The sequence below is a fragment of the Lingula anatina genome, chromosome 4 (genome assembly GCF_051362555.1).
Source record: "Lingula anatina isolate TDL-2025a chromosome 4, LinAna3.0, whole genome shotgun sequence".
NCBI lineage: Eukaryota > Metazoa > Brachiopoda > Lingulata > Lingulida > Lingulidae > Lingula > Lingula anatina.
Genome location: NC_141770.1, coordinates 2,002,213 through 2,015,275, shown reverse-complemented (window position 1 = coordinate 2,015,275; position 13,063 = coordinate 2,002,213). Strand labels below are relative to the sequence as shown.

The 13,063-nt window shown below is 37.7% G+C and overlaps 1 protein-coding gene across 2 annotated transcripts; it reads right to left on the bottom strand.

Annotated features, from left to right (window-relative positions):
• Positions 1-1,568: 1,568 nt before the first annotated feature.
• Positions 1,569-12,829, bottom strand: LOC147762033 (uncharacterized). Of its 2 annotated transcripts, none has more exons than XM_087011759.1 (4): positions 12,639-12,829; positions 3,678-3,946; positions 2,645-3,015; positions 1,569-2,352 (listed from the first exon to the last, which is right to left on the bottom strand). In XM_087011759.1, the coding sequence occupies exons 1-3, from the start codon at positions 12,817-12,819 to the stop codon at positions 2,665-2,667; spliced, it is 801 nt and encodes a 266-aa protein (XP_086867885.1). In that variant the 5' UTR covers positions 12,820-12,829; the 3' UTR covers positions 1,569-2,352; positions 2,645-2,664. The 2 variants fall into 2 exon arrangements, with proteins under 2 accessions (XP_086867885.1, XP_086867886.1); XM_087011760.1 differs by having other exon boundaries at positions 1,569-2,271.
• Between the last annotated feature and the right edge of the window lie 234 nt (positions 12,830-13,063).

Below are 13,063 nucleotides of genomic sequence, written 5' to 3'. Positions count from 1 at the left end.
GATGTTATTGAGGAGAGGGTCTCCTCGTGTTTATGATTTCTTTATTTAATTTATGATTGAGGATGGCTTGAAATAAAACTCGAGCGCTGCGTCCATATGCACTTTATACATGTATGTTGTTTGTGATTAATGTTATACAGTGTTGGTACTGTTTAGGAGAAAGTAATGTAAATGGAGAGAGGGCCGAAAGAGATTGCATGAGGAAGAGATAAAAATGACGTGGGAAAAGGCGGCGTGGGAACAAACTTGAAAGTTAAAGGCAATGATGTTCCAATATGATTCAGATTTGACAAAGGTTTGACAGGGTTAACTTATGCCGCTTGTGGGATATTCACTGGGGGATCTGGGGGGAAATAGCAGCAGTTGGACAACAAAGTGGGCAAAGGTTATAGGGACTCCAATACCAAAGGCAGTCGCCGCCAGCAAACAGCACAACTGCAAAATTATCGTCGGTTTATTAAGAAAATTAAGATTTTAACTGTTGCTGTGTGTGCTGGTATTTTAGCAAGGGTTATCGCAGATGCAGATTTAGTTTTCTATGTCTCATATAACGCAATGGCTGCCGCTGCGTGTATGCCACAATTCTTGCCAAGACTCCGTACACACAGCTGTTTCAATTAATTATCAGCGAGAGTAAAATAAAAACTTATTTGATTTAAAACACTGAGATATGTGTATGCGTGTTATTGTATTTCTGTGCCAGTTTATTTCATGCGGTAGAACGGGGCGCGGAGGGGAAACGAGGGGTGGGCGGTGACGGACAGCACCCCTACTCCCAATGCCATGTGGTACTGAAAGTCCAGTCTGGTTTACATACAGAGGACGGGGAGTGGGTTATTTGCAGCCAACAGACATTTGTTTTAATTTGACCGTGCTGACCGATTGCAGAACCTGTCATCTATAAGCGTGTTTCTTTCTTATTCCCGATGACAACTTACTTACGCGCGTTACGTACACCACAAAAAACAACTAGTTGAAAGTATTTGGGGGGGGAGGTGGCATGCTTAAATATTGGAAAAATAAAATAAATTATCTCATGTAGAAATTACATACATAAATCATGGTGGAAAATGGGGAGGGGTGAATTTGGGCTATTATCTTCGTTCTTTTTTTTTTTTTGTGTGTGTGTGTACTTTTTTTATACTAAAATTTTCTTTTTTAGGATGATTTCATCAAAGGTATGCCTTAAAATGAGGCTTAAAATGTTTACTTTTTGAACTTGAACTATTTTTATTTGATTTTGGTATTAGCCCTTAAATAGCCGCGTACCGTGTAATTTATTTATAAATTATAAAAACATCGTCAGGAAGGGGCAGTGGGCACGTGCCCTGCCGTCAGCTTATGAGATATCTCTTCTTCCTCTTTTAAAGGGGAAATTAACGACAAAAAGAAGCATTAATCCGTCAGATTGTGGTGTTATTCCTGTCGTCTGTTTGTAATATTTCATACTTGTAAACACCCTCCCGTCCGCTAAGATCTGACATAATGTTGTATCCTAGCCCTTTCTTACCTAAAAAACGGAATACCTTATTTCCCTTAAACATAATAAAACAAACTACAGATATTTGATATCGATGATATCATTTAATAACGATTTTAAAGCTACAAGCACAGCGAAATGAATTGAAGAGAAATATAAATCAAAAATTTAAAATACAAATAAATTTTGAAGCTATTGTCATTACATCACGTTTCTACTGTACTTCACCACTAACCAAGACTTGTGAAAATTATAAAAAGTACTGGAATTACTCTTATTCTTTTGCGACATATTGCAATTGTTTTAAGTGCTAAATATGATTTTCTCTGCTATGATTAATCTTGTGTTCACAGATTTCTCCATACTTGTTAACATCCCCGAAATAATGCCATACACTTGTTACTGCAAAATGTTTGATTCAATCTATTTACAAAAACCCACATGCAAGAATTTGCACTTCGACCAATGTCAAAATAAAAACAAACAAAAAAAAATAGAATAGTTATCGTAGAACCAAAAGAGTAGCGTGCACCCCCACAAATTTCAGTTCCATTGTCCATGATTCCGTTCCTTTAGTCGATTTTTTACTCTCACATGGACGTTCACCAAAGAACAATAAATGAGTCAAATAATCAGTTTTACTCATTTCTGGAAGTCAAAAGATAGAACGATTTCACGGGAATAGGTTTTTGAAAGTGCAAGTAACATGGTCCGTAAAGTACTCTAAGTCAATGGCTGTGAAACATTAAATGGCGTCCAGCGCTTCTCGTGTTCCACATGAACATCAATGACTGGAAAAAGAAGACACAGTATGTACAGAGTTGGTTATAGTCGCTCTTTGGTCATCACGCCATGGCTGATCGAGTATCATCCTGGTTTGAAGAGAAAAATATTATATTTTTGCTGCCGTGATATCAGTAGAGACAATATATATATATATATATATGCCGTTTGCCGTATAAATAAATATAAGAGAGAACAAAAGGCTGAAAAATCAGGAAACATTATTAATATTTCTAAATCTGATTAGTCAGATGTAAAAATTTTTTTTTAGGAAAAACGTTTTCTGAGGGAAGGCACGTGTGTGTGTGTTTGTGTGTGAAAGAGAGGGAGAGATCGTGGGTATAATTTATATATATCCCAGTAAAAATGCAATCCACTTACATCATCGGCGTCGTTTGCCGTTAAGGGAATCCCCTAAACGGTATTGGCATAACCTGTGGCCAGCTGTCAAGAATCACTACATCGTTCCCTGGATTTCCGTCCCAATCTCCACATATCCCTTCCATGAAGCCAGACCAGATCGGAGGAATGGTAATCTGGAGACAATGTCGTAACGCATGTATCTTAAACTCAAACAGGACTGCTGGCAAGAGCGTGGAACGAACCTCAATGCACGGTCTGCCATCCTTCGCAATTATGGAGATCTCAAAACCGAACTTGTTCAATAATTCAAAAGGAAGAAGTAAAGCACCGAGGTTGAGATTTACTTCATGTTCCCATATAGGGTTATCAGGATCAGATTCTTTTCCGACCTGCAATGACATAAACCCCCGATATTGTTATCTTACCATTATAATAACCGTTATATTTATTACTAGATAACGGCTCAGATGACGTATAAAAAGTTATAATTAATTCATGAATTAATTAATGGATCATCACCAAATCTTCTCATTTCTTTTTTGTCCATTTCTGACCTCTCTAACAAATTTTATGAAAGTGGCCAATTTCTTACCTATCCAGTAAAAAATTCATTAAAATCCGTACATAATTAATATATTCATTCATTAATATTTATTCACTACTGGTTCATTACCAAATTCTAATCATTACTTCCTTATGCTATTTGTGATCTATTCCGAAAAATTCATCAAAATCCGTTAATTTCTTTTTATGCGCTTGGCATTCAAACAAACGAACAAACAAAATCGATCAGCTGAACTGAGTGCAAACGATGGCAAACCCAACAACGGTGACAAAAACGACCTCCTCCGCTGTAGGAGGTAATAAGAAGAAAACGCTGGACATCGTTTTCAGTGTCTTTTATGTAACAACAATAGATGCATGGAGTACCAATTTTAATGAAGCTGAATTGCTCACGGGATCCAAACAAAGTCCTTACATATTGGAAGCATACTAAGTGGCCTGAGATAGGGAGAGAGGGAAGACAGAGAAAGAGAGCGGTTAAACTTACCTCTATTCTAAACAGTCCATTTTTATTCGCAGTCTTTTTGTACTCAATTTTCGCGTAGTGAAAAAGTGCCTTTAATTTCACTCCTGCCAGGCGAGTCTGTTTACCACTAAAAAATTCGTGTTCCGTTTGTACATACCAAAGCCAGCTCATATTAGGCTTTACCATTATACCTATATCGGTGGGCAGGGTGTTATATCTGAAGACTTTCCCATCACACGTAACATAGCGGACATCACCATGCGCATGGCATTCACAAGCCGGGATTGGCGCTGAAATGGACAGGGGCAACTTGAATAATGAAGGAACACTAATACTATAATTTGGATACATGCCAGTACACCCATAAAAAGTGCACAAAAGGTACAACGTCACCATTAAATGATTGAAAAAAAAAGACAAAACGTCTTTATTTAAGTAACCGAGTGACCTATGGTATAAAAAGTGGTGTCAAAAGAGCGACTCGGGTCAACGACAATCCGTTTCAAAACATCCCGTACTAACAGCGGAATTGAAAAAGACACTACCAAAAAAAAAAAAGAAAAAAATCAAGACAGCAAAGCTGACAAATGTCAGATAAAAAGCAGAAAATAATAATGCACACAATTGGATACTGTCAATTCTGATGCAATAATACATTATGCTTAATTGCAAAGTCAAACGATGTAACCAATGAAAGTACAATGTATAACAAGCATATGGCTTCAGTCCCATGAGAGTACAAGTGCATACTTTGAACATACCAGAATATGAAGTGAAGCAGTGCACAAAAAGTTTTTTATTTTTAATTTTGATTCACTATAACACAGTGCCTAACAGCGTTATCCCATCAATTTTCAAATAAGTATCATGGACAGTCAGAAAATGTGACTAGCAAAGGGCTTCAAGCCCATCGAAGTTCAAAATCACATCCTGAAATGCTGATGTGTGAAAGATTAAATTTTCATAAAACAACTCTATAACTTTCAGAAAAAGTAGCCAATCAGACTAGATTTCTAAGTGAAGCTGTATTTTTCCTGTAAGTTTGAGAAGAGTAGTGGACATGTTTTTCCTTAAATTGTGAGTATGGAGACAGTGCCCAAAATCTTCAATTTTGATGCAATATTACATAATGTTTAACAACATAGTCACCACCAAACCTGTATTATGTACTGCAGCAGATAACGGGGATATTTAGAAAACAAGATTAGCAAAGGTCTTCAGACCCATGGAACTTTAAATCGCATCTTGAAAATGCCAAAATGTAAACAAGAGATAAATGTACTGAAATAGGTTTATTTTCATATATTCAAAACGTTTTTACATAAAACAAAATGATTAACTTACTCTCATTTTATGTGATCAACATTGTTGGGATGGGAAAATATCAATATAACGGTTTTAAATGTCAAATTTGCTCCATTTTGAGATTCTGAACATAGCGAAGGACTGAATCTGACAAACTGCGATGCTTTAAGTTTAATGTCATTGTTTACACTCAATTACACAAAACATGGTGCAAAGTTTACCATTATTTTTATATAATCAACTAATAATATTGTTAAGATGCAGAAAATGTAAAAAAAAACAATTTTTAGTATCTAATAAGTTCCATTATTTGACTGTTAACATGCCTAAGAAATTAATTTGAGGAAAAAAACACTTAAATACGAAGAAGTCATAACTTCATTAAAACTGAACCTATCAAGCTAATTTTTAAACTTGATCGGTATATTAGTCCTTTATATCAGACCCTCAAGTTTTAAAGCAAAATATGACACGCTTGTCATTCTATCTGTATAATGGTGGATAAAATATGCTGAAAAAACAAAAAAGAACAACATAACTTTTGTACAATCGTCAGCCCAAGCTGATTTTCAGACTTGACCTGTATTTTAATAAAACAAATCATTCTTGTGACTTTCAAGACAATAGTCCAATCGCTTTTCCTTAAAATATGTTATCAATGTTGCATGCACGCTGAAAAAAAGCTAAAAAACAGCATAACTTTAAAAAAAAAAAAACAATCATGCTGATTTTCCATCTCGACCTGCGTTTTATGAATATTCAACAGTTTTGCAAGTTTAAAGACAAAATGTAAAACGGTTTTCCGCTTATCGAGTTATCGTTGAAAGTGCACGGCAACGACGACGACGGGGACGACAGACGCAAGTGACGGCTATATGTACAGAGACATCTGTGTTTGTACATAAAAAAGGGGGATATCCAAAAGAAGTAATCCGCTTGAAGCCCTTGCTAGCATTTTACAGAATTAAGAGGATTTGAAAGAGGACCATGACAACCGCCCAGGTGTTCACTTAGTTTTTGTGTCACTCTGATCAATCTTACACAGTCACACGATAAATTTTGTATAATTCTGTACTCAACAATGTCATTCAAATCAAATCAAATCATATGTGGCCACTTAGGGACCATTCCCAGAGATTATCGCACTAACTTTGGATCGATCTATCTCCTCGGGGATTCTCACTAACAAGCGTATAAATATCTGTCACGACTACTAATGTTGTTAGGGGGTAATTATCTTCCGTAAGCCGAACGTAAACGAAAGTTTAGTACCCACTAGCCAATTCGGTAGGCGTGTCAGACATTTAAGCCCCTAAAGTTAATAGGATTTAGCGTGAATCCCCATGGAGTTAGGTCGAAGTTGGATAGATCTAGCCATGGGAACCCATTCTTAGTCTATTCAGACGTTTGCACTCACAGGCGGAAAGAGAAAGGACACTCCGGCTGGAGGCTGCACAGCGACTATCCAAATTTGTCTATAAGGTGTCCTTCGATATTGTTTCAAAACATTTTCATTTTTGCTAGTGTATTATTTATTTATAGATTTTGTTAAAGATGTATAAAGTATTAAATACTAAAGGTCGTTAACCACATTAAATGTGCTTACTTTTCGTAAGTCGTCAGTAAAAAGCATAACTCTTTGTCCTTTCGTAACAATGTATACCTTCTTACCATAAGGCAGGCCTATATTGTCGATAATGAGGCTATAATGTGACCTTGGCGTTTTCTAAGGGACTAGATTTGAAGGTGTATGCTTAAATCATATCTATTGGTCAATTGCGCATACACCCACCAAAAAATAGTTCATTTCTTATTAAACTTTCTTTCTTTGTAGATCAATTCAACTTCGCAAGGAGTCTCGCTGAGTTCAATCCGATTAACTGAAAGAAACCACAACTTCTCGAGCAACTGGGGGGAGTTCGGTCTCTGGAAGTATTTTCAATATAGTTTGAGTAAGTCTTAACTTATCCAAGATTATTTTCTGGGTTTCTTTTGCGTATCGTAAGAAACTATGTTACAGGCTACTTTTTTCTCGCTGCATAGTGCGTAAAAGAATCTCCTAAATAGTCTAGTGGGATTTCCACAAAAGATGAATAGTAGGGGCATTTTGGGGTAAAAGTTGGGAACCAGGCTCATTAGCATAATTTTGGGATGCTGAATCCGATTAACCCGGTTCCCAAGCGAAATTTTGCGTTTTTAACGGTCTAATTTGCAAAAAAACAAAATGGCCGCCAGATTTCCTATTTTCTGCAATATCTCTGGACCTAGACAGGCAAATATGACAAATGAAGTGTCTTTACCTATATTTTCAGGGTCGAGGAACATTATTAAGATGTTTCTGTTAAAATTAGATGTACGCAATTTTCCTAAATATGCAAATTAGGATCGCCATTACTGAAAAACCGTTTTACTTCTGTATCTCTGTAACAAGGCAAGCAAACATGACAAATGAAGTGTCTACACCTATGTTCTCAGGGTCAGGGAATGTGATAAATCAGATGTCTTGTCTGATGGGTAGCACTAACTTTGTGAATCGTGTCCGAGTAGCACCTTTTATTGTTTCTTCCCTGTAGCTGTCAAACACAAGTCAATCTGTTGATAGTTAGAACCTGCCTTCAGAACTGCTCATACGTTAACTGGGCAAGCAGACATGACATATGAAGTGCCCACACCTATGTTTTCAGCGTTAGGGAAAGTGGTTAAGACATTTTCACTATAATCAAATCAGCAATGAGTGCTACACTGTCACACTGTAACAATTATTCGAATCTGAATTGAATTTTGCAATTAAATACTGCGCTGCCATTAGGATGTAAACATATTGGATCACACAACTGCCCCTTTTACCTAGATTTTAAAAAAGATTTCCTTATTAATGCAATGGAGGGATTTGCTGAATCAAGTAATTCATGTGATGCAATGTACGGACTTGACATTTAAATGGGTTTTTTTCAAACATATTTTCTTTGATTTTTTTCCCATATATTAGTAATGGATGAAAGAACACTTGTTATCATGTTCGATATGGCTTTAATAAATCAACCCGTGTGAATACATCTTCAAAAATTTAATTTAAATACGTATTCATATCAGCGTTATAAACAGCACATGGATAATTGTATAGCTGATAACAACAAGGTATTAAATACTTATGAACTCGATATTATCAAGAATATCAGTTGGTAAGGATTTTCTCTTACACAACAGAATCATCAAGACAAATGTGAAAAATGGAAACTGATAAGAACGCGTGCAGCCTCTTCTAGCTGCAGCCAGAGCTCTCACTCGGCGAGGGATCCACGCAGAGAGGTTTTTGAGAGTTTGATCCAGTATTGTGTTACATGCATTAGTCAGAGCTTGCCTAAGCTTGTGCCGATTTGTAGGCTGGACGGGTAAGCTCTTGATTCTGCTAACGATTTATGCCCACAGGTTTTCTATAGAATTCTTGTCAGGGGAATTCCGTCGGCCAAGGCAACTGGTTTACCTCTTGGTTTTGCAGAAAAGCAGTTATTGCATGGGCACGGTGTGGTCGGGCATTGTCATCTTGCAGGATGAAGTTGTCCTGGAAGTACCTTCTTGCAAATTGCAAGCAAGTATTCTCTAAAATGTCCCTTTATTTTATCTGGTTGAGGTTTCCATCAGTTGCCACCAATAGTGTTTTGGCTCCAGCGTGGAAACCGGCCCATACACAGATACTGCCACGGCCACAAGTCACTGTAGTGTGACACAATCTTCGTGCAGTAACTCGTCTGGAAGCCTACTGACTGATTCAGCCATCACGGTGGTGGAACTCAAACCCTGCCTCATCTGTAAAAATCTACATGAACCCAGTGCTGTGCCAGGAACCACAAATGGTGTCTAGCCCACCACAGAGGCAGACATTGGTGTTGCTCTGTTAATAGAGGTAACCAACTAAAAGTAGCCTTGCATTCACTAGAGTTCTAGAAACATGCTTTTGAATGGTAATTTGCCACTCATTTTTTACAGCAAGAGTTGTCTTTGTCCGGTTGTTGCGACATAACCGCAGAAGCAAGCGGTCTTCCCTTCTGGTGGTGACTTTAGGACGTGCTGGCCGTGGTCTCTGTGTTAATGTACCAGTCTGGACGTGTTTCTGTAAGACGTTGGAAACTGCTCCCTGGGACACATGCAGTTGTCTGGCAATAGCAGTTTCCTTCAGTCCATTCTGGCATAATGCAAAAATAGTGTGGCAAGTTGCTGCCGCTAGTTCACATACCGTAAGGTCAGCTAACAGTCTGCAAAACAGCAAACTATTTGACTGGACGTTGCCAAAATATAGAGACTTATTCTGCAGAACTGCTGCCCTTTTATACGCATTCTGTAACCAGCCAAAGAGGACTGCTCAGAGAAACTGCCACATATTACGTAATATAACCGCGCTTCAGAGAAAGCAGCCTAATGAACAATAACCAACACACCTGGCTACACATATACCTGATCACAATTGTCGTATGTGATCAATTTATCTAAAAAAGTTAATTTATTATCAACACTTTGCTTTTGAACTAAAATATTCCATATTAACTGTCAATATGTATGTGTATACTTTAAGTACACGATGGCATCTCACCTCATCCATTTCAGCGATTTTTCCATTAAGTTATTACTGGTTACCCGTTGGTATCGTTTCATTTTAATTAACAAAATTTCTTGAATTTTAACTTTAATCTTCTGATATTCTACTGAATCCAATTAAATGATTGACGATACGGAAAACATTCCTGTGTTAATAGCAAGTCTGAGCAGTTTCTCAAGCTTCTAAACGATTTTGCTGAGACCAAACCTGTAACAGAAAGGTTAACAGAAGACGTATTCTGCCCTGATGAAATTAAACTGAATGACTCCTAACCAAGTGGCGGATTTAGAGGTGGGCTCAAGGGGGCCCTGACCCCCCCCCCCTTCGAATTCTTGTCCCCCACTTGAAATTATAATTTTGACTAGCTGAATCATAGTTGTAAACCATACCAAATGGCACCGTTCGCCCTCTTAAATACCAAAATTGTTCGTGGCCCTTCAACAGGCCCCTAACCCGTTGCCAATTGTGGGGGGGGGGGGGGAGGCTTTGCATCCGCGGACTCCCCCCTTCAAATAATCCTGGATCCGCCTCTGCTCACCTTGCCTTATAATTGATTGGCAAGCACTGGCAATTTCACTGGGAAAGCCTGACAATGCACCTTTGGTAGTTTGGCTGACACGTACGTAAGAACAGTTCTGAAGGCAGGTTCTAACTATCAGCAGATTGACTAGTGTTTGACAGATACAGGGAAGAAACAATAAAAGGTGCTACTCGGACACGATTCACAAAGTCAGTGCTACCCATCAGACAAGACATCTGATTTATCACATTCCCTGACCCTGAGAACATAGGTGTAGACACTTCATTTGTCATGTTTGCTTGCCTAGTTACAGAGATACAGAAGTAAAACGGTTTTTCAGTAATGGCGATCCTAATTTGCATATTTAGGAAAATTGCGTACATCTAATTTTAACAGAAACACCTTAATAATGTTCCTCGACCCTGAAAATATAGGTAAAGACACTTCATTTGTCATATTTGCCTGTCTAGTTCCAAAGATATTGCAGAAAATAGGAAATCTGGCGGCCATTTTGTTTTTTTGCGAATTCGACCGTTAAAAACGCAAAATTTCGCTTGGGAACCGGGTTAATTGGAATCAGCATCCCAAAATTATGCTAATAAGCCTGGTTCCCAACTTTTACCCCAAAATGCCCCTTGCCTCTTATGCAGAGCCTTTTTTCAAAAATCTCACTAGACTAAAATGGAGATTCCGCTCTTGACACATGCACCGTGCAGGGGATTCCCTGAACGGCAAACGACGCCGATGGCGTAAGTAGATTGTATTTCATCTGGAATATGTAAAAATGATACTGACGACTCAAAATTTTCGCGAAACACACTTTTGAGAACTTGAAATTTGAATCTTATACTCCATAATATATAACATACTACATATATAACAGATTATCAGTGCTTTAGATGACCAAACTTGTCAAAAGCTGCAATAAAGGTGTAATACCATTTTTGCCAACACGTAAAATAACTTAACGGAAGTTTGCATAGCCTTCCCTGACATCAGGTGATTTTGAGTAAGTTAAAGATTGACAATGCATAGATGTCGAGGCCTTCCAGTAATTTAGAACTGCCAGATCTTTAGAAACTATTCTTTAATTATTTGATCGACTTTTATCTACTTTAATTATATAATATTTATAAATTTAAATAGCATTCTTTATACATTTCAAAATTAACCAACCAAAACTGATAGAGGCTGATCTTAGACCAATATCGCTTACACCAGTGTTGAGTAAAATATTGGAGTCATTTGTGGCAAAATGGGTGATGGGTGGCCTGCAAATCGATAGGTCCCAATTTGGAGTAGTTCAAAATAGCTCTACTACCCACGCTCTGCTAGAGCTGACTCACAAAGTACTAGAAGGTCGTGAACCATCTGCTAAAACCAAATCTTATTCCCAAGTTTTTTTTTTTTTCAGATTTTTCTAAGGCGTTCGACAGAATAGACCACAGCATCTTAATTGAAAAACTGGGCAGTCAGGGGAAAGTGGATTTACATGTACTCCTTTGTATGCTAAAGGTATCATAGAGTGAAATGTGGTCAGTGTAAATCTGACTGGGTTCGGTTTAATGGAGGGGTACCTCAGGGGACAAAGTTAGATCCAACCCTGTTTATAGCAACGATAAATGATCTAAAAACCTGCTGCCCAGATATAAAATTGATGACTCATCTATTTATGAGATTTGTCAGTTTGGCCAAAAGTCACTACTTCCACAGGCAACAGAGCAACTTGAAAATAGGGTTAGAAAAAACAATATGAACTTGAACGTTAAGAAGACAAAATGTATGGATTTTAACTTTACCAAATGTATAGATACCATCCTAACACTATTGGTAGATGGAGAAATTGTCAAAAAAGTGAGTAAATTTAAGCTACTAGGAGTAACTCTGACCCCTGGTCTCAAGTGGACAGAACATGTGCAGTTGATTTATCCCAAGTCTTGTACCAAGCTTTTTATATCTCAGGCAGTTGAAGAAGGGCAAATCTGAACACTGAGGATCTAATAGTTATATATCAATCAATAATTAGATCAGTCCTAGAATGTGCATGCCCTGTGTGGGGGCCTGGTCTTACAGCCGAACAATGTGGATGCTTAGAAACTGTTCAAAGGAGAGCTCTTAGAATTATTTACCCATTTTATTCTTACAAGGATGCCCTACAAACTAGTAATCGCACCTCTCTGAGGGAGAGAAGAGACGTTTTATTCAAGAACTATTGCACAAATTTTGATAAGAATTTTGATAAGTTACACCATCTGTTTAAAGAAAAGAAGCCAAGAAATCTCAGGGTCAGCAACAAATTTTAATACCAAGAATGAAAACGGAGCGTTTTAAATCATACTTTGCACAGTCTTTTACATTTCATGTAAAATACTGCTCCAAATTATAATATAATAATATCTTATAATTCTTGTTTTATAGCTCTTGTTTTTCTTGTTTTAAAGCTTTGGTCTTTTAGTTTATAATTTCTAGTTTTAATTTATTTTAAATGCCTGGATGACTTTATTTATTATATTCATTTTCATATTCGGTTTAGTTTACAATCTTAGTGAAAATTGTAACTTACCTACTGGACCGGCGGGCAGTTCCATCTGATCTTCAGGAGGAAGGTCAGCCATAGCAGCCGTTGCATTTTCTCTTTGAGCCTCTTCCTCCGGTGTAAGAGGGATGGGACCCGCGCCAGTAACGGATGTCACTTTTGTCAAAGCGATGATCAGAAGCACGGCCATGCCTCCTTGTCCTGTCATCTTCAAGACTTTCTTTTCTTGCCTAATGCGTACCAGAAGGAATGTGTAGCAGAAGGCAACTGCGATATTCTTCCCTCTGTTCTTCTTATTTATACAACTTTTAAAGGTGGGCACGCAGCAATTTCTCCTCGTTGGCAAACTGGGTGCCCATGCGCGTTCTATCAACGTGCGTAATTTGATGCAGAAGTGTTGTGGGTTTTACAAATAAAAATAAAGAATAAAAGAAAGTAAGAGAGAGAGAGAA